General features: G+C 55.3%; 1 protein-coding gene across 1 annotated transcript; it reads right to left on the bottom strand.

The window, feature by feature from the left end:
• Positions 1-42: 42 nt before the first annotated feature.
• EHD3 (EH domain containing 3) lies at positions 43-27,195 on the bottom strand. Its single transcript, XM_058682961.1, has 6 exons — positions 26,275-27,195; positions 17,416-17,592; positions 14,072-14,169; positions 6,147-6,559; positions 5,326-5,490; positions 43-2,265 (listed from the first exon to the last, which is right to left on the bottom strand). Exons 1-6 carry the CDS (start codon positions 26,499-26,501, stop codon positions 1,738-1,740), a joined length of 1,608 nt encoding a protein of 535 aa, XP_058538944.1. The 5' UTR covers positions 26,502-27,195; the 3' UTR covers positions 43-1,737.

Genomic DNA, 27,195 nt, shown 5'->3' with positions numbered 1-27,195 from the left:
TCCCCCAACCTTCTTCGGAATGATGCTCTGTGGCCAAGCAGGTACCAAAGGATAAATGTGCTATATTAACGTGAGTACGACGGACAAATGCGCTGCAGTAGTAAGCACGTCATAGATACATAGAATATTGTCTCTCTAGTCTGAACATAGATAGAAAATAAGTTATACTTGTTTTTGTTTTCCATCACAGTAGGAGGATAGCATACAAAGTGATTGGTTCAGTGGCCACAAAGCAAGCCAAGGGAGAAACCATAAAGGAGGGCGTAGGGCACTGAGAATGGTGGTGATGTGCCAAGGACGCTGCAGTCGCGGGGGCTCCTGCAGGGAACAGGACCTCAGACCTCTCAGGTCAGCCTTCTGAGTTAGCACGAGGTCCCACTTGACGACAGCCGGTGGCTGCATCTGAGCTGGGATGATTCAGGCCCCTGGGTGGGCGGCGGAGCGGGGACGGGTGCAAACAGCATCCAGTGGGCCAGCCCACTCTCCCGCTGGCGCTGTTGGACTTCTGTGATTTTAGGAACACGGGCCGCAGAGCCAGACGGCACGGTTTGCTTCTGTGATGTGACAGATGGCCAGACTGATGGCCCACCACATGCTGGCTGGCCCTCCTCCCTTGCCAGCCTGCTCTGGGAGGCCGAGGTGCCCTGTGTGCTTGGCCTGTTCTCCAAGGTTCATAGCCCACTAGCGATGCTGGGATCCTGCACATATCGCCACAGCAGAAGGAAGGGTCTGAGGTCCTGGATCTGAATCCTCTACCACATGTGACCTCTGTGACTTCGGAAAGGTCACCTGAACTCCTCTGAGTCTCAAGTTCCTCATCTGCAAAGTCGGGGGGACTGATGCTTACTTCCTTGGGGGCTGGCAAGGGCCGAGCGGGATGCTGTATGTAAGGTGCCCAACACGGCTGGCTCCTGGCACACAGGCGGGGCTGGATACATGGGAGATGGATCTGAGCTTCCAGACATCAGGGCTGGGTGAGAAAACACCAACTTCACAAAATCCGGGGAATAAAGCCACCCTGACTGGCTTTGGGTTGAGGATTTAGGGCAATTTCTTTACCTTCTTTCCTGCCAATTTTTTCTCCCCTCTCCAGGTCTGGGATTCTTTGAAATGAAGTAGGGGTAGGGTTCAAGGGCAGGTCTGCCGAGGCAGACACAGCCCCAGCCTAGGAAAGCACACAGCTCAAGGTCGTGTCTCTTCACATCTGGGACCAGGTAGAGGATGCTTCTTCCTTCCCCGCCATCCCTCCCACCAACCCCTGCTCCCCACAGCAGCCCCTAACTCCCATCTCTCAGACCTGGACCATTTTTCCCCACTGGGAAGCCGAAGAGTGGGGGACGGCACTGAAAACAGCGAGTGCCTATTGAGTGACAAGCATTTTCCATCTGTTCTGAGCCCAGGGAATCTGGAGGTGGGTGGGCCACCCGCGGACAGGTGAACTGCCTCTGCGGGTGGTGGGAGATGGGAGGGAAAGAGGGATGGAGACCTGGGCTTGAACCTGGGGCCCTGGGAGCACTCCTGTGCTTCTACCAATGCTGAGAACTTGGAGATGTGTCCAAAGACCAGCCTGGAAGCCTGGGGCTCCCTGTCCCCTCTCATCTGCAGTGTACTTCTCAAGATCTGTGTGTGTACATGTGTGTGTATCTGTGTGTGTGTGTGTGTGCGCGCGCACGCACACATCTCATTCTCCCCCGTCCCCTCTAACACCTGCCTGCTCTGAACCTCCTCCTCTGTCCATCACTCAGCAACTTTCCTCTTGGATGGAGGCAGCAGGTGGGCGGGCAGCTCGTTGGGCAGCTCGTGCCCCTCCAGCTTGACCTTGATCAGGTGGTTGGCCAGTGCAAACTCCTCGTCATCCAGCATGCCGTCCTTGTCAATGTCAGCCAGCTTCCAGATCTTGCCCAGCACGCTGTTGGGCAGCTTGGAACGCACCATCTCCTTCTTGGCATTGGCCCCTGTGATCTTGCCATCCACCGGTGACAGGGTGTAGAAGATCTCGTCGTACATGGGCTTGTCCCTGGCCACCACCCACTCGGCGTCATCGATGCCCTCCCCAGCCCCCTCCCCATAGCCATGCCCGAAGGGGCCGTGCAGGGTGCCCTCGAACGCCCCGCCCTTCACCATCTGCACAGGCCGCTGTGTCTCCTCCTGCCGCACCAGCACCATGAGCTGGGCGATGTCGTGGGCCAACATATCATCCACCACCTCCAGCAGCTTGCTTTTCAGTGGCTGGAATTTGCTAAAGTCCTGGGCCTGCAGCTGGTCCTGGGAAGAGGAAGAGAAAAGAAGGTGAGCGTAGGAGGCAAGGGAAGGAGCTATTTCCCCTTGTTGGGGATGCTGCCTTCTGCTAATGTTGGAATGTTCACGGCCCTGGAAGCTAAGCTGATCGCAAAATAATGAAATATTGAAAGATATGAGAGAGGAGAAGAAAAAAAGGCACATTGGCTCTTGGTGGAAGTTTTCAGGAGAAGACAGTCGCAGGGTCTAGGGAAGAAAAGGAAATGGAACAAATATTGGTTTGATCCATTTATCTGGATTCCCTTTAATACGCTGGAAAGCAATTACATCTCTCTTTCAGCTAGTTTTGGCTACTGAAGGATGGTTCCTGAATGCTTTGTCCTCTGAGACCGAGGCGTATGTGTCTCTGTGCTCTAACCATGGTGGTATACTGGGGAGCACTGCAAATGCCTCACTGTGTGATCTCATTTGCTCTTCCGGGGCCTTTCTGAGGGAGGGGAATCACATTCTATCCCCATTAAGGGAAGGAAAGACGGAGGCACAGGCAACTGAAAACAAATCCTAATAGAAGCCAAGGCTCATCTCCAAACCAGTGATTCTTACTCAGGCTGCTCATCGGAATTAGCTGGAGAGTTTTCAGATACCCGCATCTCCCCTGAGGGTTCTGACACAGTAGACACAGGCGGGCAGATTCTGTAAAAGCCCGCCTTCCTGCCTTCCCGTGACACCCACACCACATGGTGGAAGAAATATGTTCCACTTGGCGCATCTCTGCGATTTTGAGGCGTCTGAGTCGAGAACACCCGGCTGCTCCTTGGCCTTTTCAGTGACAAGGTGAGAGCTTTCTGCTCCGGCCGTTGGCTCTGACCACAACAATCTCAGGACACTGGGCAGAGGCCAGTGCACAGAAATCTCAGGGACAAGCACATCGAGTTCCCGGCAGAAAAATTCAGAAAACACCCACGGCGACATTTTAAGAGCGAGTGTCAGCTTGTGCGTTTCTCACCTCCCCTCTAAGGCAGGGCCAAGCCTAGGAGGCAGGTGGGGGCCGGTGGGGGTGTGCAGGGCAGAAGCAGACTAGCCCAAGGTCCCTGGCATCTCTCTCAGCCTGTCCACGTCGAGGTGTGTTTGGTGGGCTCCCAAACGGGCAACCTAATATCTTCCAGGGGGCACAGTGGGTGCTCCCATCACCCCACATCGATGGCCCACCAGGACGGCCATTTACATGGTTGGTTCAGGGCACCGGACAACAGATCCTAACGTGTGACTGGCAAACAGATGATAAGGTGAAATCTGTATGCGGCAAAAGGATTCCTCACATTAAAAATGGGGTCGTGTGGTCCCTTTCGAATGCTGTCTTCCTAAATGTTTGCTTCTAGAGCACAACATTCTTTTCTAATTTTAATTTTTTTATTTTAGAGAGAGTGCACGCACGCACATGAGCAGGGGAGAGGGACAGAGGGAGAGACAATCTCAAGCAGGCTCCATGCCCCCAGCATGGAGCCCGATGCAGGGCTCAATCCCACGACCCTGGGATCATGGCCTGAGCCGAAATCAAGAGTAGGACGCTCAACTGACTGAGCCACCCGGGGGGGCCCCCAGATTGTTACATTCTTAACAGAAAGAGAAGCTGAAAGTTGAAGTATTCCAAGCCACAGCTGAGTGACAAACCTGAGTTATGTTAAAGTAATTCTGAAATTAGTAACTGGCTTGTGGTAGGTGGTTCCAGGAATGAATGGATACATGAACGCACGCACTATTTGAATGTCTATTTTTTTCTCTTCCTTTTAGCACATAGGAAACTAAAAATGCCTGTTTGGGACCGTACTGATGTTCTGAACCTCCAGTCTTAAACTGAGAAATGAGTTCCCAAGCCAAAGATCAAAATCAGCAACGAGAGCAAAAACAATTATTACAACTACATGTGCTGCTATTCTTAAAAAAATTTCCTAATTCTCAGAAACCTTTTATTTATTTTTTTAATGTTTATTTCTGAGACAGAGACAGAGCATGAATGGGGAAGGGGCAGAGAGAGAGAGGGGGACACAGAATCCGAAGCAGGCTCCAGGCTCTGAGCTGTCAGCATAGACCCCGACTCGGGGCTCAAACTCACAGACCACGAGATGATCACCTGAGCCGAAGTCAGACGCTCAACCGACTGAGCCACCCAGGCGCCCTAGAGAAAGCTTGTATTTTTAAATAATTACAGAACCATGAGATGCTGCAAAAATTGTACAGAGAAGTAGGTCCCCGTGTTCACCACTCAGCTTCCCTCAGTGGTGACATCTTACCTAACTCGAGGCTGCGTTTTAAGAGCCAGGCCCTGGGCTAAGCACCTTGCAAATGTTATCTCACTGATGATGCTCATAGCGTACATCTAAGGTGGGTGCATCGGAGCCTGAGGTTACAGATGAACAGTCAGAGGCTCAGAGAGGATCCAGTTAGCATTGGTGTGGTAGCTTCTCGCTTGGACTGTGGGGATAGATTCTGGCTTTTCTACCAGGAGCCTGTGTGAACAGCACACTCAGAAAACTGCCAGCCATTAATTACACAGGTCAATTAGCTTTGTAGACCTCAGTTGGCTCTTCTGTAAAAGGAGGAAGAAGAATGCCTCCCTCAGAGGACCGCTTTGGGGACTAACGTGAGAAACCAGGTGTGATGGTGCTAGGCCAAGATAGGAACCCACGGTGTACCCCAAAGAGAGCAGGCTTCAGTGCAGACTTCTGCTTCTTCATGGCTTGTGTCCCAAACTGCTCCCAAGTGGGAGCTCAGAGGTAAACTTAGGCACTCGAGGGCCTGGAGACTCTGTGTCAGGTGACATTCCATATCACGTGGCATGGCAGGGATTCCAAGCTTGTGGTGGCCGTGACTGGGGGAGGTCTAAACTGGAGGTATCGGGTCCCAAGCATCATGATACCCCAGCCTCCCTGGGAGCAGTGGGGCTCTGTGTTCTCCCCAGACCCAGGTAGGACACCTGCTGGGCCAGCGGTGGTCCAGCATGGAGGGCAGACCTGGGGCCATCTCCTTGCCTTCTGATTCTGGGCAATCGGACTGTCCCTTGTCCTGGAGCCCCAGACCCCTAGTTACCTGCATCCTTTTCAGGTTGGGAAAGTCCCCAGGTGAGATCTGGTGCTCACGCTCGATCCGGCCGTAAATCTCAGCCAGGTTGTTCACCAGCTCCTTCTTTTTATTATCCTTTCCGAATACTGACGGCATCTCCTTCTTCAGGGAGCTGATGATGTAGGCATGAACCTGAGAACCAGGAGAAGAGAGAAATCTTCCGATCAAGACCCTTGGTCCATTTCTTCCCTCCAGGGTGGCTCTGGCCCCCTCTCTTCCCATAAATCCCTCCTCCTGCTGCTACCTCTGCAATCATTTCCATCTCACCCCCTTGCTCTCTCATCGCTCGCAGCTCTGAGCTGTTTTCCTAGATCACGTGGGGAAGGTGAGACTATGGGGGGAGGTTAAGGTCAAGGCAGTTCTAGGGATGATAATTACTGGTGATGATGTTGAGGACGAGGAAGCCAGCAACAGCTAACGTTTCCTGAGCACCTCTGACGATGCCAGGCACTGTGATGGGGGCTGTTACATTCCTTGTCTTACTTCACCCTCCCACCCCTTCATTTTACAGACGTCAAAGAGGCACAGGGAGACTAAGGACCTTGCCAGGTTGGGATCACATTTCATAAACTCCAATCTGGCCACCTGATGCCAGGGCCTGTGACCAGAACCACCACACTATCCTGCCCCCAGCTACTGGGGGGGCTCAGCTGGTGCCCATGATGCAGGAGCTAGAGGACACCGACCACCCCCCTGGCCCGCCCCAGCAGGCGATAGCTCAGGGTTGCAGGCGGCAGCCCCTGACCGACCCACCCCGAACCTCCCCGTCTTCAGGGGGACAGCCTCACCTTGGCCAGCCTGGCTCTCTTGATGAGGTCGTTGAGCTTGCGCAGGGCAGCATTTCGCGGCAGACTCTGAATATCTCGGAACAGGTCCTGCTCCTCCGCCTCGAAGAGCTTCCGGTTGTCGGGGATGAGAAGGGGGTGGGACCAAAAGGAGCCGATGTAGACCCGGATCACCTCCGGGGTGTTCACAATCTTCCCCAGGGACCACATGAGGGCCCCGTACACCCGCATCAGCTGCTGCGTCTCGATCTGGTCCGCCTTGTTCAGCACCACGCGCATCTTGTCCTCGTGGTTCTTGAGGGCCTTGATGACCTCTGAGAACTCGTCAGAGATGTCCAGCTTGTGGGCGTCAAAGAGCAGGATGATGCGGTCCACCCGCTCAGCGAACCACTCGAGGACGGCCGCGAAGTCGTACCCTGCGGCAGAGGGGCGGTCAGGAGGGGGGGCCTCCGTGGCACAGGGAGGGGCCTGGGGACAGGAAGCCAGGCACCGGACACAGAGTCTAGGGAGTCATGCCTGGGTTCCAGCCCCCCCCCCCCCCCCCACACACACATGTCCACTCTTTGGCCTTGAACATGTTAGTGTTCCTGAGTGTTCTCTCACCCATAGATGGACATATTAATAGCACCTGACTAATGGAATTATAAGGACTAAATACACTCCGAGCCCAGCACATAGTTATTAGTAACATCATTATTCCCATTTAGTCTTCTCGTTCAGGCAAAGAGGCTCTTTCAGCGACAGGGCTCAAGAAAGTGCTTTGGGGGTGGGCTCTGCCCAGCAACCAGGCAGGGGTGTGGTCAGTGCCACGGAGATACGGGGGGCACAGTGACTCAGCCAAGACCACCTTGCTGGTAGGCAGCCGCTGGGGCACAGAACCCAGCTCTCCAACCCCAAGTTCAGTGCTTGCTCTGGCGGGCAAGACGTTCACTTCATGGCCCCATTTCACCCCTGCAGCATCCTTTGAGATACGCAGGATGAGGAGACTCACCCCGGCTTTTCAGAGGAGGAAATAGGTTCAGAGATGAGGTGACAGTCAAACGGCCCCTAAACGGTGGGGCCAGGGCTGGACCGCACCACCTGGGCCCTGGGCTCCCCGCACATGCGGAGGGCAGCTGTCTTGCACGTGGCCACCTCCCTGCCTCTCCACCCTTTCTCCTTCCCTCCCCAGGGCCCAGGCCCACCCAGTAGCTCCCACAGAGTCCAAGAGGCCTGTGCATTCCTGCTCCAGGCAAGCCTGCAGCCTGCACCCACTCTCCTGCTCTCTGGAGCCTGGAACTGGCAAGCCTGCCCCCCTTGGTGGCTGGGGAGGGCAGCAGGGATCATTCCCAACTGTGGCTGTGGCGTGCAGGCCTCGGGCAGGGCAGCCCAGAGAGCATGCTGCAGCTCCGTGTAAACAAATCCCAGAGCGGCCACTCCCAGTCGGCTGGGCAGCTAGAGCCCAGCACTTAGTCGACAAGGAAGCAGAGGCTCAGAGAGTGCGCAAGACCCCCAAGGGAGGGGTGGAAGCAGGGTCATGTCTCCCCCCCCCCCCCAAATCAGGCCCTCTGGTCACCCCTCCATGGACTCAGGAAAGCAAAGGGGCTGAAGAAGCTGTAAAGAAAAGAGGCTCCTGCCTCTCCCACCTCTCACCAATCCCTGATGGCACCAGCCATTCAAGGGGGGGGGGGGGGGGCACGGCAAAGGCTTGGGGGGAAGTAAGGGCAAGGCTGACCAGCCCCCACTTTGGGGTGGGGAGGGACAGTAGTAGCTCAGTGTGGCCAGAAGATGACGGCCCCTGCCCATTCCCGTCAGCCCAGTGTTCTCGAGGTAGGATGTGCTCTGAAGGGGTCGCCTGAGTAGCACTGGCCTGGCAAGCTTACTTCTAGTTTCTGTTCAGCCATTAAGGTGCTGTGTGTTCTTGGGCAAAGAGCCTTCGGTCGCTGGTCCCCGGTCTCTCTGCCTGTCAAAGCAGGGAGCTGGACAGGAAGACCTCTGAGCTTCCCTTCTCCCTGCTTCTAAGACCAGAGGGGTGAGGGTGGAGAGCAGGATGGATAAAGGGGAGACACGAGGAAGTCCTTGCCAGACAGGGAGAAAGGAGGCTGGGGGCCTCTGTCTTAAACACCTTGGGGGGCCTGTGTGAAATCTGCTCTTGCTTGAGGACAGGCTTCTGGAAACCTTTTCTGGGATTTCATAAGCACAGAGGCTTCCTATTCATCTTCCCACTTTTGCAAATTCTGCACGCTGTGACGAGTGCTATCAAACTGCAAAGTCCGTAATGCCAGGCGCTTTCTCCCGAGGTTTGGCCACGAGGACCCGAGGACCAGGTGATGAGGGCGTAGGCTTCCTCAGAAGCTCAGCCTCCTGCTCCCAGCTCTTCAGAGCCTAGCAGCCTCCAGGACAGGTAATTGTCTCTGGGATGGGGGGTGGGGGGCAGACAGTTCTTAGGCACATCCAGGAATGGGAACATCTGAAAGGCACAGATGGACCCATTAAGCAAAAGGCAGGGGACTAGCTCTCTCGTTTATCTTCCGTGTGACCTTAGCAAATCTGAACCTCAGTTTTCTCAGCTGTTAAATGGGGATGATAACACCTGACCAATGAGGGGTCAGTGATAGAGCCACGGCAATAGGATTCAAGAGCACAGGGAGGGCCCGGATCAGTCTGGAGGCTCTGCTCTAATGTCTGGGGTGATAGGTCCCCTTCCCTGGCTGGTCTTGGGAATGGCTCTGAGACCCCCAGCAGGGACTCGTGAGCACCTGCAGCAGCTCAAGAGCTTATAAGACACGAACTAGGAGGTGGAGGGAGATTTAAGCCCCGAGAGACTAAGCAGCAAAGCTGGTCTTCTCGGAAACCCTGGGATTACGTGCAGCAAGTCTGGCTCCAGGAGATCTGGTCTGCAGGCATCAGGCCCAGAGACCTCGCAGCCTGCAGCGACCTGGGGCTCTCCCCACTACCCTCCAGGCTCCAGAGGACTGGAGAGAAAGCATTTCTAAGTAATGCCAGGCAGGAGGAAATCAATGAGACAAACACAATAAGCAAGGCAACTCCTTAATCACCCACCGGCTTCCCGCATATTCTGAAGAGCAAAGCAGGGACGCTGACAGGCAGCACATTTCTTTGTATTTTCAACCACACCGTCTCATTTGATCCTCATAACTGTCCACATGCCAGGAGCTACACAGGGCACACACATCTTACAGGAAGGGGAGGGGACAGAGAGGTTAGGGGCTGGCCAAGCTCACACAGGCAGGTTGTGGTAAACTCGGGACTAGACCCCAGACCCTTGACTCGGGTCCACACTCTCTTCCTATGCATAGCCATGTGTGAGGCTGGAGCTCAGAGGTCTGAGCCCTCAAACCAGGCACTTGTGGTGGGTGCATAAAAGGTCCTATCCTGCCTCCCAAAATCCCTTTTGAGATTTAAAGACATTTTAGCAGAAGAGAAATAAAAGGGCATCAATTTTCAAAACGTGGGAAGAGTTCAGATGCCAACGGGGAACAAACACCACACTACATGCCTCCAAGAAGTAACCTTAGAAGTGGCCTGAGAGACTCATCACAGGCCTCTGATGACCATAAGGCTGCCGGCAAGCCCTTGCGACATGCCTCAGGACTCTGCTGCTCTGCCCTGGCTCATGGTGCCCACACAGGAGCATAGATACAGCATGGAGTCTGGGGCCCCACTCCAGTGAGGGTCCAGGGACAGGCCAGGGACGTGAGGCTGCCAGGACCAGCCTGGACCCTCCAAGGTGCCCCTGGGGGGACCGGAGATGAGAGCCAGCCCCATGCTACTCCCCAAGCTCTTCCTGGGCAGGTGATGATAAACCACTCAAAACCCGCTAGACTGGGTCTAAGGAGACCAGCCTGCGTTGTTGCAGCTTTATAGCCTGGGCTTTTCCCTGCTGTGGCCCTGCTGAGCTCACCCGTAAAGGAAGGGATCCATGGGGACGAATGTGAGCCCCAGGCCCAAGGGGGTGCTTTTCTAGGGTGGGGCCTGTGGGGATTCTAGCTGACAAGTAGCCAGGAAATGAGGGTCCCAAGTGTGAGGACACTCAGGCTTCCGGAGCCCCTCCCACTTCTGCTGCATTTTGCTTCTTCCCAGTAATGAGCCTGGGGCTGGGCACATCCTGTCACTTCCAGGAACTGCCTCCTCTGCTGCCCATCCCAGGTCATCTTCATCCAGAGACAAGTGCTGGCCCAGGACCTCCTGAGCTCAGATTCCCGGATGTCCCCTGTTTCCTCTCTCCCCCTCAGACACCCACCCGAGGCCTGGGCGCAGGGGCCATACCCTGAACAAGGGCCACGCTTCTTCCAGCTCTGGCCCAAGGCTGGGTGCTCCCTCCCGTGAAGCCTGAGGCCTGGGGAGCCCTTGGGAGCAGCTCACTTTCCAGAATGGGGCACCCTGGGGCCACCGGGCGAGAGGCGGCTCTGTGCAGATTTGATAATGGTGCCGCTTTTGGCTGGTGAGACACAGCACTGTGCCTGGCATGAAGCTCAGTAAACGGAGCGTGGGCTGGATTGCAGGCTCTACGCGCCTCTCAGCCGGGTGAGCTTGTACAGGGCACGACCCATGGGGCCATGTCCTGTCCTGAGCTGGCTAGAGGAAGGACAGAAACACCAGATCTGTGGTATGGCCAAACCCAGAGCTCTGAGGGCCCCAGGCAAGAAGCCGCACACAGAACATTTGGTTCTGTGCACACACGGGTGTGTATGTGTGTGTGTGTGTGTGTGTGTGTGTGTGTGTGTGTCTGGGGGGGGGATAGTGTATATGGAGGGAGTGGTGGGTGCGTGTAGACGTCGGGGTGTATATGTGTGTAGGTATAAACCGGAACTGCCAGGTTCTATGGCGGAGAAAGGATGAGAGAGGTTCTGCATACTGGAAACTTTCCTGACACCTGAGGGTATCTGATGCCCTTTCATTCCTGGTCTCCTTGGAGCGCTGAGGGCAGCACTGCCCGGGCTGGCGATACAGTGCCAGTACCCAGCTCTGGTTTTTATTACAGGCTGCAGGGAAGGCAGAGGACTGACTGGCCTGTGTAGCCATTCGTGGGCCATCACTTCTAGAGGTCAGTGTGGGGTGGGAGGGGACAGGAAGGCAGGTAAGGAAACCAAGCACCCAATTTGCTGAGGGCAGCCACTGAGGTCCAAAGATGAAAGCAGGCAGGAAAATACAAGAACAGGGAACAAATGGAATGGGACAGGAGCTGAGGAAGGCAGGAGTCCCTAGAAGTAGGCTGCCATATACAGCTGCACAGGCTGTGCACTGCATTCATAAGGGAGGCCATTCATACAGATTACTCATTACTGTATAATGGACAACCCTGGCTAGCAGATAAAGGGGAGAGAAGGGAGCTCACTCTCATCCAGGCCCAGAGCTGATGTCTGGGTTTCCATTACCATCTGTAGGCCTCACAAGGTCCTATGATAGGTATCATTATCCCTTGTTACAGAAGTGGACACAGGCTAGGGGAAAAAATGTGGCCTGTTGAGACCCATACTGGTTCTAAAAACCAGGGCTTTGACCTCCCAGTCCAGTGCCCTTGGAAATCCCAGAGGCTGAAGTCCTCCCCGGGCCTACCTGCCAGGCTGCACTGCCTTACAGGTCTATGTGCCACCTCCCCGCTCCCCAGCCCCCAGGTAGTTCAGATTGAAAAGTCATGGCTCTCCTGAGCCTTCCTTAAGGACACCCAGGCGGCTAGTGTGAAACAGTAAATCCCCTTTAGGCCTAAACTCAGGATGGGCCCAGATGAAACTGGGGCAGGGCGGGGGAAGGGGGGGGTGCTGGTAAGGAGGGAGGGGAGTATTTAGGGAAACAAATAGAAGCCACACGGAGAGCCACCAGAGCCTCCCCTCCACAAGGGTTGGACCCGAGCACCGCAGTGCTCATGAAGGTCCAGAGGAGAGGGTAAGTGAGCCTGTCTTCCCAGGGCCGTGGGCTCTATGTCTCCAAACCAGCTCCGCCTCAGCCCCAGCACCACCCGGAGCCCAGGCTCCCCCACTGACGTCCCACTGATTACATGGCGTGTTCACACAAGGCCCCTCTTTTCTTCTTTGCCCCTCGTCCCAGGTGTCACCTCCTCAGTGAAACAGGAGGGAGGGGCAGGGCATTTTTGCTGGGGCCTCTACCTACCCCTGCTCCCACCTACTCCAGACTGAGGTCCTGACAGCAGGCTCTGTCTTTCCTGCAAGACAGACCGGGGTCCAGAGGCCCTGGAGCGGGCTGCTGACCTGAGGGCCTCTCCCACCATCTTCCCTGTCTACCCTCTGTCAGGCTGGCTGTACCCACCCACACGGCCATGGGGGACACCCCCCCTCCCAACGCCCAGGGCTGAGCTGGGTCCTGCCACCCCAGAGAGCGACCTGTTCCCCGCAGAGAGGAAGCCGGGCCAGCTGGCAGGAATGCTCAGGGAGGCACAGCTCTGAAACTATGGGCCTGTACCCAGGCCAGCACCAGTGGCACTTGGACCCCCTTGGTACAGACCTGGGGGCACTGGCTTGTTGCCGGTGAGGCAGTGGGCTCTCCTCCCGGGGGGCCCGGGGCTAAGCGGGTGCCGGCGCCTGCAGGCCATGCCCTTGGAGGAGGTTTCTGGGCCCCACCATGGCGGCACAGACATGCTGCAGGACAGACCTTGGCGGGCTGCAGAGCACAGGGGCCAAGGCACAGGCGGGAGGGAAGCAGACAGTCACCTAAGGCCACTGCCCAGAGAACCTCTCTGCCAGTCCCAAGACTTCCCTTCCCGGAGGCTGACTTCTGAGTGCGGACTTGGCTCCAGTCCAGCTCCTGGCTCCAGTACTGGGGTGGGAGTGGCTTGGCATGGCTTGCCAGAGACACAGCCCAGAAAGGGCAGGGGGGCTACCCAGGGCACACAGCAGGAGGTGGTGGGAGAGGCTGCGGTGGGGCGCCAGGGGCAGACTTTTAGTTTTGTACAGCATCGTCTAGCATTTTAGAGCTAGAAAAAAACCAGTGATGATGATGATGATGATGTTTATTCATGCTTACTGGGCACTTGCTACGTGCCGGGCAGAGGGTTTTTTGTACCTATATTATTTCTTTTAATCCTCAAACAAGCCTATAAGTAGAGAGAACAATTTCCCCCTATCTTACAGAGGTGTAACTGAAGAACCCTGCCCGAGCTCACGCAGCTAGGACGCGGCAAGGCAGGCTCGGCACGCTGGCCGTCGGGCACCGAGGTTCCATCCGCTAACTGCCATGCCTGGGGACCTCCCTTAGTGAGCAGTTACCCCATATCTGTCTGGAGTTTTCAAAGTGCTGTTACATACCAGCTCCCCACTCTTAGGCCCAGAACATGCTCGCCTCCCCACGTCACTGGATGAAGTTCTCTGCAGGCATATGCCTTCCCTGCAGATCTCCCCAGGCCAGGGACCACAGGACCTTCAGAAGCAAACCAGGTCTGGCCCGGGGGTAGTGCCTCTTGGGGAACGAATCAACCTGATGAGGTAAATAAGGCAGATAATTGCTGGATCCTTTTACAGAGGAGGAGACGGAGGCTGGCTGTCGCCTGAGCCATAGTGGACCCAAACTGTCCCCTGGCCCCTGCCTAGGACTGTCCCCACAGCATACCAGGTGGTGCCGGCTCATCAAGGTAGGGCAGGGTCCTGGGGGGTCTAGCTCATATATATATGTATATATATATATATTTAATGTTTATTCATTTTTGAGAGAGAGAGAGAGTGCACGCAGGGAGGGGCAGAGAGAGGGAGACCCAGAATCTGAAGCAGGTTCAAGGCTCTGAACTGTCAGCACAGAGCCCGATGCGGGGCTTGAACCCACGAACTGTGAGATCACGTCCTAAGCTGAAGTCGGACGCTTAACCGACTGAGCCACCCAGGCGCCCCGGGGTCTAGCTCATAGTACGGAAGCAAGAGAACATACCAGAAAGGACACAGCACAGAGCCAGAGTCCATCCTCACAGGTGCGTCGCTTACCTCGGCTGATCCTCTGTTTCTCCCCGGAGAGGATCCCTGGGGTGTCGATGACGCTGATGCTCTCCAGCACCGGGTTGGGCAGCTGGGCACACACAAACCTGCGCGGGGCAAAAGCAAACCCGTGCTGTCCTCTCACTGGCTCCCGCACACCCTCACACGTGCAGATGCACGCCAGCCTTCCCAGCCCTGGGGGGGGTGACGTCCAGAAGCCTGGCTGCCTTCTGACGCCGACCCCCAGGCTCCAATCCAGACTCAGCCTTAGCACCAGGCCCGGGACCTGCACTTTGAGGAAGCTCCCTGGCTGATCCTGAGGCAGCCGTGGTCCTGAATTCGTGCAGCCCTGCTATCAGGGACACTAGGATGTCCAAACCTCAGTCTCTGCCCCCACGGCGCACAGTCTGGTGGGGAGAGGAGGCATGTGCGTGGGCCACCACAATATGAGGTGGGATGGGACCAGCACGTCAAGGGGGGTCAGGTAAAGGGCTCGGGAAATCCAAGGTGCAGAGATGGCTTCCAGGGACGGCTTCTTGGAGGACGTGGCACGGGAGCTGGCCTTGATGAAGGAGTCCCACCACCCGGGAACATTTATTTGGGCTTCCAAATGCACCGCTATCGAGATAGTAGTCAAGCCTTGTGAAAGGAAATATTTCTAGGGCTACATCCTGAAGTTTCAGAACACCAACTGGTAAACCTAACGTAGGCCCTTCTTCAAGGCCCCTCTCTTACACGCCGTTTTTGGCAGAAGCCAAAAAGGGGTCTTACTATCTCAGGTTCAGTGGGCCTCTGCTGCCCAGCGAGATGGCAGAGAGGCAGGGTAGGTGAGGAGGCTGGAACACGCGGACGGGGGCATTAGGGAGGGCTTCACAAAGGAGGCCAGAGTGGCCAGAGTGGGGCCGAACAGGGAGGCAGGGTTCACATCACGGGGGCCTTGAGAGGTCTGAGTTTTATACTGAGGGCAACAGAAACCCATTTATACTGAGGAACATTTTACGCAACAGAGTGACTCAGTCAGATACGACGGTTGTCAGATACGACGGTTGTCAGCAAATCCGGTTCAATTCGTCAGATCTGTATGGAGTGCTTGCCATCTGTATGGAGTGCCGGGTGCTGGGCTAGATGATGGGCTGGAAGAGAAAATGGCATGGCCCCTGCCCTACCGAAGCCCACGGCTCCTCAGGCTCTATGGCACACCCAAGTATCCTACAAGAAACCCCACATTTTGCTGAAGCTGGCCTGAGCCGGGTTTCTGTCACTTGGTGACCAGGTAGCCGTGTGCATGGGGCTGGTTGGGGGCGAGGGCTGTGACTGAACCTTCACCCAAGCTGAGCTCCTGGAGTGAGAAGGGCAGGGGGCTGAGGGTGGGCCCCACTGAGGGGGACACTGGGTCACAGGAGCCAGAGATAAAGGGGACAGAGCCAACAGGGAGGCTGCAGGAGGGCCAGAGAGCTGAGAGGGAACAGTGGCTGAGAGAGACCCATACCAAAGAGAGGCGGGGTGAGGTAATGGTGGGAAGTGTCTGCTATTCACCATCACTGAGAGGTCATGGTGACCTTCACATGGGCAGCTGTGATGGGGGAAGCCATGCTCCCCAGGTGGTGGGGGAAAGGAGGAAATGAGGAGGTCTAGTTAAGAAACTTGAAGGTGGTAGGGTCTGCTCCAGGGCTGTCAAGAGGAGATATTTCTACATGGGAGAGGGGGGAGAGGGTGGTGTCGTTGGAAAGAGGGAATCCCTGATGGTGCGGTCCCTGAGGAGCTGGCCCAGAAGCACCTGTGGGGGGGAGAGGAGATAGACGCGGAGCGGAAGAGAGGACGCAGCTCTCTGCAGACCGGTGGAAGGGGGCGGGGACAGAGGCAGGGGAACACTCCATGGATCCTGGCTTCCACTTTCTCTAGAAGAGGAGGCAAGGCCATCTGCTGAGGGAGAAGGAGGCTACGGGGGTTGGAGCATGTTTGGAACACGACCCCTGGGCAGCACTGAGATGGGAGCCAGACGTCTGTGGTGCAGCCTGCCTGGGTATGGCTGCAGGGAACTGGAGGTGCCTGGAAGAGGGCTTCCTTCTTCCCTCGTGTCCTTCCAATGGACGTGGCTGGCAGGTCCCCCTCCAACATCAGTCTAAACACCCGTCCTTTCAGCTCCTGAGTGCTCCGGGAGGAAGGCGCAAACCTCACAGTGCTCGGTCTTCTGCTCCTAGGGCTCCTGCAGCGAGCCATATTCTTCCATTCTTCTCTGCTCACTGGGGTTTCTCCCCCCAGTTTTCTCCTGCCTGAGATGTCCTTTCTTCCCCACCCAGACCCTGGAAAGGGCCATTTCACTCATCACTGACCAACCCATGTCAAATGCCAACTTTCCCCCAGAGGCCGTGTCAGTCCTCTTGCCTGGGAGAAGCATATTACTCTTAGCCTATTTTACAGACGGGAAAGGCGAGGCATAGAGAAATTAGGTAATTTGTCTAAGATCCATAGTGCCGTTTTGATAGGATTTGGGCCCAGATTATCTGATGTCAAAGCCCATCATCTCTGCCTTTACTCTAAATACCTCCTATTAAAGAAAGTAGTTCAAATTGTTTAAGTACAATGCACATGCGAAACTGTGGCGTGGCTCTATATGACAAGCGTGATTGGGGGGCAGCCTGCATTCTGGTTACGTAGAATAATAACGGGAATGTTGGGCCAGCCTGCCAAGCATTCCCTACAGCTTTTGCCACTCACATTGACACAATACCCCTGGTGACTGCAGGCTTACCCTTGTCCCAGGGGAGGGGAGGTGACCTGTCCAAGGTCTCGCAGTGAGTTTAGTAAAGAGGCAGTGCTCAAATTCAGGACTTCCACCATCAGCCCACGGTTCCTTCCACCCAGTAAGAACAACGTCCAGGAATAGAGAGGAACCTTCCTCTACCTCTTTCCAGTTGGATGCAAACCCCTTCCCTAGTACAGTTGACCCTGGAACAATGAGGGTGTTAGGCGCGTCATTTCCCCACCCTGCTCGGTGGAAAATTCGCATATAAATGGACCCACGCAGTTCAAACCTGTGTGGTCAAGGGTCAGCTATATAGACAAAAGCTGGGAACTACCCAGAATAGCCCTCTCCACTTTCATTGGAGGGAGGTTTAGATTAGGGGGGAGGTGATCTAACTCTGGTACCCTTCCCTGCTCCATGATCAGGAATTAGCCCTATATCCCTAATCTGTAGTGACCGACTCAGTTACACTCCCAGCAAGAAAGGAGCAACCAAGAGACGCTGGGTATGGAAAAGGCACCGAGCCTCCCAAACCCCTCCTCTTCCTTCCCATACTCTAGGAAGAAAAATAGAGAACACCCAGGACACGTGCTCCCTGAGCACTCACCTGTTCAAGAAGGCATTGCCAAAAGCGTTCAGCTTCCTGAAAGGTTTCTTAGGGTCCACCACCAGGGCGTTCCCAGGGATGATCCCCTCCACCTGTCCGTGCATCACGGCAATGAAGGAGTCGGTGGTCGGCTCGGGCCCAATCCGCATGCCTGGGAAATCCTGTTCCAGTAGGTACCTGGCAGAAAGATGCACGGTCGTAAGGCAGGGACTCTGTTCAAGCTGCACGTCTGCCACAGGCAGGTGAGGACGTGAGTCGTGGCAGAGGGGCAGAGAGACTGCGACAACATTTCGCAGTAGGGACGCGTTTTCACGGACGGAGAATCCAAAGACCTCTCGTGGAGGAAGTGGGATTTTAGCTGCACTTAAAATATCTAATCTGTCCCCCTGGTCTTTACCTCTTATCCTCTCGGAATCAGTAGTTGGAGGGCAAGGAGATGCAAGATTTGGCTCAGAAACAAGGTGTGGGTTGACACGGATTCCTGCAGGGGGAGCAGTGGATTTTACAGGTGGAGGCAGCCAGCTAAGATACCGGCAGTGAGGCTAGGTAGGAAAGAGACCATCCACAGACCGTGCGGGCTTTCCGTAGGTCCATATGCCAGCCATTTAATATGAGACATAAAGACAGCTCCTGCATCACCAGTGTGAAGGGACACTGCGCCAGGCCCATCTCCGTGTCATCTACGAGCGCTGGTCCCACTGTCTAGCGTCACTATGAGGCTGTGGCCTGTACGTACATCTCTTTGCTCTTCTTCAGGCCTAAGCAGTGAGAGCCCAAGGCCACTGCCCCTCTCCACAGCCCCTTTTAGAAGTCAAGAGCAAAGGCACACAGCGAGCCAGAGAATGAAGAGAAGGAACATGAAGGCCTCCTGGACCAGTGGTCCTCAGCCCTGGTGGTGCGTTTGAGCTACTGTGTACCTGTAGCCAGTGGTGCCCAGGCCCCAGACCGGAGGTCCTGTCCCCCCTGGCTCAGGGGTGGGGCCCGGGCCACCGGACGGTTCTAGGAACTCCCTTGAGGATTCTAACGTGCAGCCCGGGGGGTACATCCTGCTCTAGACAAACCTTCCCATTTCACTGATAAAAAACCACTGACACCGGCACTCAATAGCATTTCCACCTGCCAGATACTACACTCATCACTTGGAGGACGTCATCTTCGACAGGCTTCACGGTGGCCCTATGGGCAGGTACTGAGGAAGCCGAAGCTTCGTAGGGTTATGTGGCTTTCTCCAAGTTAAACAGCCAGTAGTACAGCTGGAATCCAAACCCCTATCAGTCTAACACCAAATCCTTTGCTCTCCGGCCGTCTTCCGCCCTGACAGCAAGCTGATCAAGGCCCCACAGTTTGGGGCAGAGCTGGGACCGGATGCCATGACTCCAGGGCCTGAGCTCTCTGCCCACCTTACACCTCCCCAGAACGGGCCTGGGGCATGGGTCCTGCTCTGCCCAGCAGTCTGGTAGCCGAGGGTTTCCTCTGGCTCGTTGACATCCTCCTTGTGCCTTCGGGAAGTGTTCTGAGCTACTCGTTTACTCTGAGGCACAGGGCGGTTCGAGCCGGGTTGCTACGGGCTCCCTCCCCAAGGAGCCAGCAATGAGCTGCTGCCCAGGAGGCCACCCCCGCCCGCTCTGGACGGTTTTCTGCCGCCTTGGGAAGCCTCTCATCTCCCTCCCAATAATCCAGGTGTGAAGGCAGGATTCCCTCCCGTCAGAGGACCATTTTGAAAGCTGGCTCCTGGGTTGTGCTAACAATAAATGACAGCAGCTGCACACTTGGACAGTGCATCTGGCTTTCTCAAACACACCTTCTTCGGGGCCTCAGAGGAGAGGTAAGGCATCTTAGCAGCCCAGGGCCAGCGACCGAGTCTCTCTAACTGCGAGGGACATGCCCTTCAGAAGGTACTTGCCCTCTGCGAACCTCATTACCTCGCTCCATAACCTGAGAGATTATGGTTCTGGTTTATGAAGCACCTGCCATATGCTAGGAGATTTTCTAGACTTTCCGTGCCTTATCCCACTTCATCTTCCCATCTCTGATGTGAGCACCATCGTCCTTACCATCAAATGGGCCTAATAAGAAAGCCCACCTCATAGTGTTGCATTAGATACAGATGCTAAGCACTTAAACAAGCACCTGGCACCAAGATTACCACTCATTGTAAAAAGGAGGAGACACGGTCACACAATGTGCCCCAGGATATGCAGTCAGTAAACAGCAGAGCCGGGATTTGAACCTGGCACGTGGGCTTAAGAATTCATGCTCCTAACCACTACATTCACTGTTTCCGTTCCTGCCTAAGGTCCCTCGACCAGGAAGTGCAAAAGGGCTGAGCCCCCCTAGGGGACCAGAAGGAGGCGTGGAACAAGAGGACCCCAAGGGGGAATGATCTGGCAGGAGGCTGGCCAGGGGCCAAGCTTCGGTGCTCACAAACCCAGGAACATACTCTTCTCCTGAACACCCACCGCTGGGGTTCACCACCCAGTCTCCATGAGTGGGATGTGGCACACAGAAGCGGCTGCTATCGGGGACCAGAGCAGGGCCAGGGCCACTGGCTCTACAAGGCCATTCTCGGAACCTGAAGCTGCTTCATGAGAGTCAAGGCTGTGCCTGGGAAACCCCACCCATTCTTGACTGTGCTGGGAAGGGGGCACCTGTGTGGGCCTGGGTCCTGCAGGGAGTATGGCAAGTGTGAATTCTGAGGCTGGAGGAGGGTGCCAGATGTCACCAAAGGCCTCAGGGACAGCCGAAATAGAGACGGACGGAAAGAAACATTTCTGAGGCAGCCTCAAGAATGCCCAGCCTGAAGAGGGCCAAATGCAGTGACGAAGTATCTTCCTGACACAGGCACCTCAGATTCCAGCCCCGAGAGAGACGTGGTGTACCAGCAGATGAACAAAGGGTGACGCTTCCCAGCATCACAGAGGCCACTTTCCAGGATGTTCCAGAGCCGCAGCCTCAGGCAGCCAAGCGAGGGCCTGGAGGCTGGGCCCGCTGTCCTGGCGTCTCGGCTAAACCCACATGACCTCCAATTTGCTGACCACACACGGGTCTGGAGAAACACAGAATCCCACGAAGCCACCAGCAAGTCCAGGGACACAGTCAGGCCAGGCAGAGAACCCAGGGCTTGGTAAATTCTCAGGGACATCTGCATATGGCTTGTAGCAGCGAGCGCCCCCTTAACAAAGCCACCACTGTGTCCAGAAAGGAAAACCTATTGAGAGAGCTCATCACTGCTTCTCTATGGGGAGTGATACAGATCGCCTCTGTTGCCAGGCAAAAAACATTCCCACAGTAGTGTAAGAAAAGAAAAGTGAATTCAAGCCTGGGTGGGAATGGCTGAGATGGGGACACACAAGAATCAAGAGGTCCAGGCTGGCGGGGTACCCGCTGTGGGGTAGGTGTTGTTCTGGGACCTTTACCCAAATGACTCCACTTAATTGGTCCCAGACGCACTATGGGATGGCAGCATTATTTCAGTTCCACAGTTGAGAAAATTGAGGTAGAGGTTGCTCAACTTTGGGGCCAAAGAACACTACTGAGAGGCCCTAAGAGCTGAAAAGATTTGGGTAGCCCTCCTCCCCCCAGCCATCCCATGCAAAATGAATAAATACTAAACCACAATATAGGTGTAAGGAAGTCCCAGGAAATTCTGATTTTTCCCAGGAGGATGAGTTTTCTTCATGTTTTTTTTAAAGCAAATTATTTTCTAACACTTTCCTCATTTGTTTGTGTCCTGCTTGGCTGGCAATCTAAGCATGTGGCCTGCTTTACTGGTGACCTAAGCCCCCAGGGTAAAGGCATGGGGCCAAGAATCTTAACCCGGTCTGCCTCTGGACTATCCATGTCTGCAACAGCGGGGGCCAGACCTCAGGCTGCAGCTCTTACTTTACAGACCTTTAGACTCGAAAGGCACATGTCACTTTCTGCTCTGTGTTCTAGGTATCTGTGTTGTACATCTGTATCTTTGGTCTCAGTCTCAGGGTCTGAGCTTTTGAACGGGGTAAAAACAGTAATACTTGCCCTATTGGGTAATACTGGCCTCAGGAGGTTTTAGGGACACCGGAAAGCACCCCATAATCACAAAGTGAGGTAGTGGATGGTTGACCCTCGATGGCCGTGTTGAGGGCTGAGTCGGCTCTGTGCTCCACGGAGCAGCCACCCCTGTCCCCGCCACACAGCAGCCTCTGCCATGGGACAAAGCAGCCCCAGCACAGAGGAGACTCGTGGCTGGGCTTTCGAGCTTCCCATTAGCCTCCCCTTGCCTCTGTCCACCCTGCCACAGGCTGACCCACCCAGTCCACGACTAATCCAGCACTGCCCACAGGATCCCCTTGCCACCCCTCCTCCAGCCCTTGGAGGTAGAGGCAAGATCCTCACCTCCAAAAGGGCTTCCCCCACCCTCCTGAGGGCCGGTCTCTAGGCCTCTGCGTATAGAATCAGCTTGAAAGGGGAGAGCAAATGAGAAAGCCCTAAGCACAATGCTTGGAACATAACTGGCACTATATTGGTTCTTTCCCTTCCTAACTGGAGAGTAGTACTACGAGGTGTTCGTTGCGATTCACATGTTAGAGGTGAGGAGACTGAGGTTTGGACAGGTTAGGCCTTCCTGACAAGGCCTCTTAGCTAGGACTATTGGAGCCTGGATTCTGCTGAGCCGGACTCTGCTCTTTCCATGGCCTCACTCCATTGTCAATGGGAATGGATGGAGGCCTTTCTCCAGAGGTCCCCTCCTGCCGGTGAAAGCTTCTCTTGATGACCTCCAGACACCTGACTTTCAAGGCAGATCTTAAGCCAGACCTGAGGCAGGTGGCCTAGGGCTGTCTACTCCCTTGAGTAACACTCAGGCCTTATAAGAGGTGGGCAGATTTCCACTCTGCCCCACTGAGGGACCAGCAGACCAGAGCCCTGATGGGAAAAGATGTCCCCTGACCTCAGCGGGAGGATAGGAGTGAGGTGTGGCAGGCACTGTGGCTGGTAGGATAGACCTTGCAGAGGTCACTGGGTCTACGTGGAATGGTGGCCCCTGTCTCTAGCCGTTTGGCTTTCTGGAGGATCATCTTTCTCGTGGTGGTGATGCTATAAAGCTGGGGATGAGGCCTGGGCAGGGGGGATGCCAGGGCTGTGAGGAGAGATGGTGCAACACAGCCAGATGCTGAGTCACCTTTGTGGAAGGATGCAGAGAGCCCCCTGAAGAAGTGGGGGAGTCCAAAGCGCCAACTGAGTAGCCCCTCACCTCACCCCTGCAGCCCCACCACGCGCTCATACTTCAGAGTCTGAGTCTTGTTGTAGAAGGGCCGCGGGATCCTCAGGACCAGCCCAGACCTCCCTGTGCAGACCCAGGCAGCTTAGCTCTGCCAGCCTCAGGCCCCACACTTGATCCCATAGTCCTCTCCTTCAGCTCCGCGGCCGCCCAGCCAGGCCTCCCTTCTAGCCCACCAGAGCACCGGGGTCTTCCTCAGCCCCCGGGGCGGCCCCAGATGCAGCTCCAGGACTGGGGGCGCCAAGTGTGCAAGGGAGCAAGGGTTGGAGGCTGCCAGGGCCAGTCAGAGGAAGAGCGAAGGGAGGGGATCAGCAGAAGCAGGAGGAAGGCTGCCAGAGCCAGAGGGACACAGGGCTACTGTATCGAAAGAGGCAGCCTGTGTGGAGGGAGCAGCCGCTAGGCCAATTGATTGTTTATTTTGTGAGTCGGGGTTGCCGGGCCTTAGGCCAGGGAAGTTATTTCAGGCAGAGAGCATAGCACATTAATTAGTTATTAGAAGAATGTCCTTTTCTGCACGTTCTTCCTGAGATGAGAAATAGACCCTGTGGCAAGTACATATAAATGAAAGTGGATGGACACTCAGGAGGCAAAAGGCCAAGGGCCAGAGAATGAAGAGGCAGGTCTGTTTCCGAGGGAAACATCCCTCACAGGTCCAGGCCTGGCCAGAGCCTGTGAATCACGGTGCTTCAGGCAAGAAGCAGAGGGAGGGAGCACCGCCTTAGCTACTCCAAGTGGAGCCTTCTTTGCTCTGGGGAAGGGGTGTGGTCTCACCTTACCCTCTTGGAAGGCAACTCAGAAATAGGATTCTTAACACCAAAATTAAACATAAAAAAATTAAAAACAAAGCAAAACTGCACAACCCTTGGCCTAGTGATTTCACTTCTGGGACTCCCTGAGAAAACAGTGCAACGTGTGGAAAAATATTACATGTAGAGCGAGTCGACAATAGCAAAAAATTAGAGACAACCTAAAACATGCAAAAGGAGCGGACAGGCTAATGAATAATTTGCATATACATATAGTGAAATATCATGCAGCTCTTAAAAATATTGCTTACAAAGACTTTTGAATTTCCATAAAAAATGCTCCTCCAAGTGAAATAAATTAGCATATAGAATTACATTATGGCATGAGCTCAACGGTGTTATAAAATAGCTAAAAATACTAGAAGGATAGATATATACATATGATATTTAAAATGGTCTCTCCCGAGTCATGGGATTATGGGTGATTTTTTTTTCTCCTTCCTCAAATTTATTCTTGTCTCCATTTTCCAATGGGGGAAAAATAGCTGTTCAGTGGATTTAATGAAAAGGAAGGAAAAGATATAATTTGGTTTTGGAGGGATTCCCTATGCTGTAAACCTTGCTACTCTGCTGGTGGGCTCGCCCTCAAGGCGGGTGGCTTTGACTGCAGGAGCTAAATTCATTTACTACAAGGATCCAGGAGGGAGAACTTTTGTACTTGGGGGATAAGAAAGCGAGGGAACTGCCTCCCCCCACCCCCCTCCAGCCTTCCTGTCTCTCTTAGATAAGGAATAATCCTTGGGCAACTCGACTCTGCCCCTCTCTTAGGCCCAGTTAACAGCCAGCATGACTCAGGCAAAGCCAGGGGAGTGTCTCAGTCAAGAGTCACTTAAACCTGTAGGCTGCTTCAGGATCCTGCCCCCAGGGACACTTGCCTTTTCCCCCCCTCACTCTCCCCTCCCACTCCATGAACCTCTACTGGGAGCCTCCCATAGCTGAGACCCCAGGCAAGGCCTCAGGGAGCGAAGGCACAATAGCAAGTTCTGGTGCTACCAAAGGAGAAGCTCTAGATAATAATAACGTACTAAGAGTTATAACCGAGGCATGTCCAGAGGGCCAAGGAGGGCTGTGCAAGGGCAGGAGTCATCTGTAAATGGGAGGACGTGGGCTACAAAGGAAACCTTTGTACAGAACCTAGGTAGCTCTGAAGTGCCTTTGGCAGCAACTAAGGGAAATGGATCAGATCAGGGTTCTTGCCCTGAGATTACATGCAAATTTGTGTATGTGCATTTTTCTACAGACAGGGCCAAAGCTTTTGTCAGAATTTCAAAGGATCTACTGACCTTTTAAAAAGTTGAGAAAGCAATGGATTAGATTCATTGCGAAGAGCCCTCGGGCTCTAACAATGTCAGCTACCCAAAAGCCAGTAGCTGCCCACCCCCTACCTCCTGTACTTCTTTAGAAATCACTCAGCCCCTCAAAGCCGCGGAGCCCAAGGCTGTCCACCCTACAAAGAAAGGCAAGCCCGATCTGGTGTTCTGTTCCAACAGGACATGTTAGCACGGGGCAAGCCCTGCTCCCAGGCTTGTGTATAAGCTTCGTTGTTAGGGAAAATTGGTAGCTAGAAAATTAGGAAGCTGACTGTTAACTTTTCTGCTCTCCTTGCCAAACAAAGCACAGTGCTTTGCATGTTGCAGGTGGCCCAACTATAGTAAGATTTGATTTGAATAGAAACAGGACCCCTGCTTTGAAACCTGCAGGAGATGAGCACCACTGATTTGGGGAGGCCACTGCACCCACTGCCTCGCTAGAGGGCTCTGACTCAACACAGAGGGCCAAGGAGCACCTGCAGCAGTTTGGCAATGGCTGTAAATGAGGCCAAAGAAAACCTCCTGGCCTTGAGAATTGTGTGGACTGAGGACTGGGGAGGAGCCTGTCCTGTAAAGATGGGGAAGACTGTCATTACTCCGGTGAGCAATGCACAGAGCTCTCTGAATGCAGGGTGGACAAGCTGACTCCCCGAGGATCCCTCCGGCCCTAGGATTCTGTAACTCAAGGGAATAGATGACTCACCATCAAAGCCACAGGCATTTAGCCAAGCGCGTCCTCCCATGCATCTAGGACCAGCCTTCCAGGTGGGCCTCCTACCCAGTTAACACAGCATGGGACCGTCATTAAGCCCTCTGCCTCAGTCATTTCACCTGCCGAGTCAAGGGGCTGGCTGAGACGATCACCAGTGTCCCTTCCACCTCTAGAAGACTTTAATGTTATTACTAAGCCATTATGATCAAACAAGGGAAAAGAAAAAGGCATTCTGCTTCTGACACTGCTTCTGTCCAGTCTCTGAGAGACAGATGTAGGTCTGCTCAGAGAAGGAAACTGGTAAAAAGGACAAGTGGCACTACCCAGCAAGGGCTCCAGAGTCCCCAGCCCACCTCATCAGTGGCAACTACAAAGCCCCCAGGGGAGTGGCTGAGCCCTCTAAAAGGCAAGGGAGGTGGTCCTCGCCACCGAGGACATGTCCCTAAAAAGAGAGGGTGTGAGACTCCCCCACCAGCAAAAGGTGCTCTTGTGACCAGGAGCTTTCTCACTTGTGCCTCCTGGACCTCAGGTTCATCATCCATAAAATGGGGAGAATAGGGATGACTCTGAACTTCTAACACATCAAACCGACCTCTTGAGTGAAGGGCAGGGAGGCACTAGGTAGGGGAAGGGGCGGGGGCAGCATTGAAATCGTGGGGGTAAAGCTTTGGACACACAAACACCAGAATTTCTTCAGCGCCCTCAGCGGAAGGCTTCCGGTTTTTCCCCAGGCAGGAGGGGTCACCGGGAGGACCTAGGCGCAGGGCGGCTCACCTGATGAAGGTGGTCTTCCCAGTGGAGTACTGGCCCACCAGCAGGACCATAGGCTTGTTGTCGAAATCAGCATCCTCCAGGGCGGGCGAGTGAAACTCGTGGAAGCGGTAATGCTCTTCCAGGGGCAGCAGCTTGGTCTTGTAGAGTTTCTTGAGCCCCTCGCTCACCGTCTGGAAGACCTCGGGGTCCTTCCTCCGGCGGTCGTCGGAACCCAGCCAGCTGAACATCGCGGCCGCCGCTCGCCCCCCGCGCTCAGCCCCGCGTCGGGCGCCCTCGGCTCCTGGGAGAAGGGGCCCCGCAGGACCCACCAGCCGCTGCGAGCCGCGCCGCCGTGTCACCCGAGCGCGGGGCTCGGCCGCACCATGGCCGGGAGCGCGGCGCGGGGGTCCCCGGGGCGACGGGAGCGCGCCCTGCCCAAGCTCCTGGAGCCCAGCCCAGCTCCCGCTTCAAGCGGCGACCCAGGAGCGGGGTGGGGGGGGGGGGGGGGGTGGAGAAGAAATTATCTGCGCCGGGCAGAAGGGCTGCGATCTCGGAAATGAAAGTCAAACCTGCAATTAAACTGCAAGATGCCGGGGTGCGATGCCGGGTCCCCGATCTCCCCCCCACACCGCTTGCCGACCTCCCCTGACCGGGCCCTGGTGCAGCGAGAGGATGCTTCGGCTCGGCTCCTGCGCGGCCGGCCGGCCCAGGGGAGGAGGAGGAAGCGCTGGCCGGCCCGGGGACAGCTCAGCATCCGCAGCCGCAGCCCGCAGCCCCAGGCGCCGGTTTAAATGCCAGCCGTGCAGGAAGCGGGCTCGCGGAGGAAGTCCCCGAGTACTGGCAAGGCCAGCCCGGCCCGTCGGCCTCGGTGCCGAGAAGCTGAGCAGGGCGCCGCCATGTGTGTGGGCAGGCGCTCCGCTGGGGACCGGCGACCGCAGCCTG

The sequence above is a fragment of the Neofelis nebulosa genome, chromosome 9 (assembly GCF_028018385.1).
Source record: "Neofelis nebulosa isolate mNeoNeb1 chromosome 9, mNeoNeb1.pri, whole genome shotgun sequence".
Taxonomy (NCBI): Eukaryota; Metazoa; Chordata; class Mammalia; order Carnivora; family Felidae; genus Neofelis; species Neofelis nebulosa.
Note: the sequence above shows the minus strand (reverse complement) of the source record. Positions and strands in the feature narration are given on the sequence as shown.

Excerpts from the sequence above, each read along its gene's own strand:
- EHD3 (XM_058682961.1), bottom strand. The coding sequence starts at position 26,501 with ATGTTCAGCTGGCTGGGTTCCGACGACCGCCGGAGGAAGGACCCCGAG. Across the intron at positions 5,491-6,146 it reads AGAGAGCCAGGCTGGCCAAG|GTTCATGCCTACATCATCAG; the intron begins GTGAGGCTGTCC and ends CCTGGTTCTCAG. Across the intron at positions 2,266-5,325 it reads CCAACCTGAAAAGGATGCAG|GACCAGCTGCAGGCCCAGGA; the intron begins GTAACTAGGGGT and ends TCCTCTTCCCAG.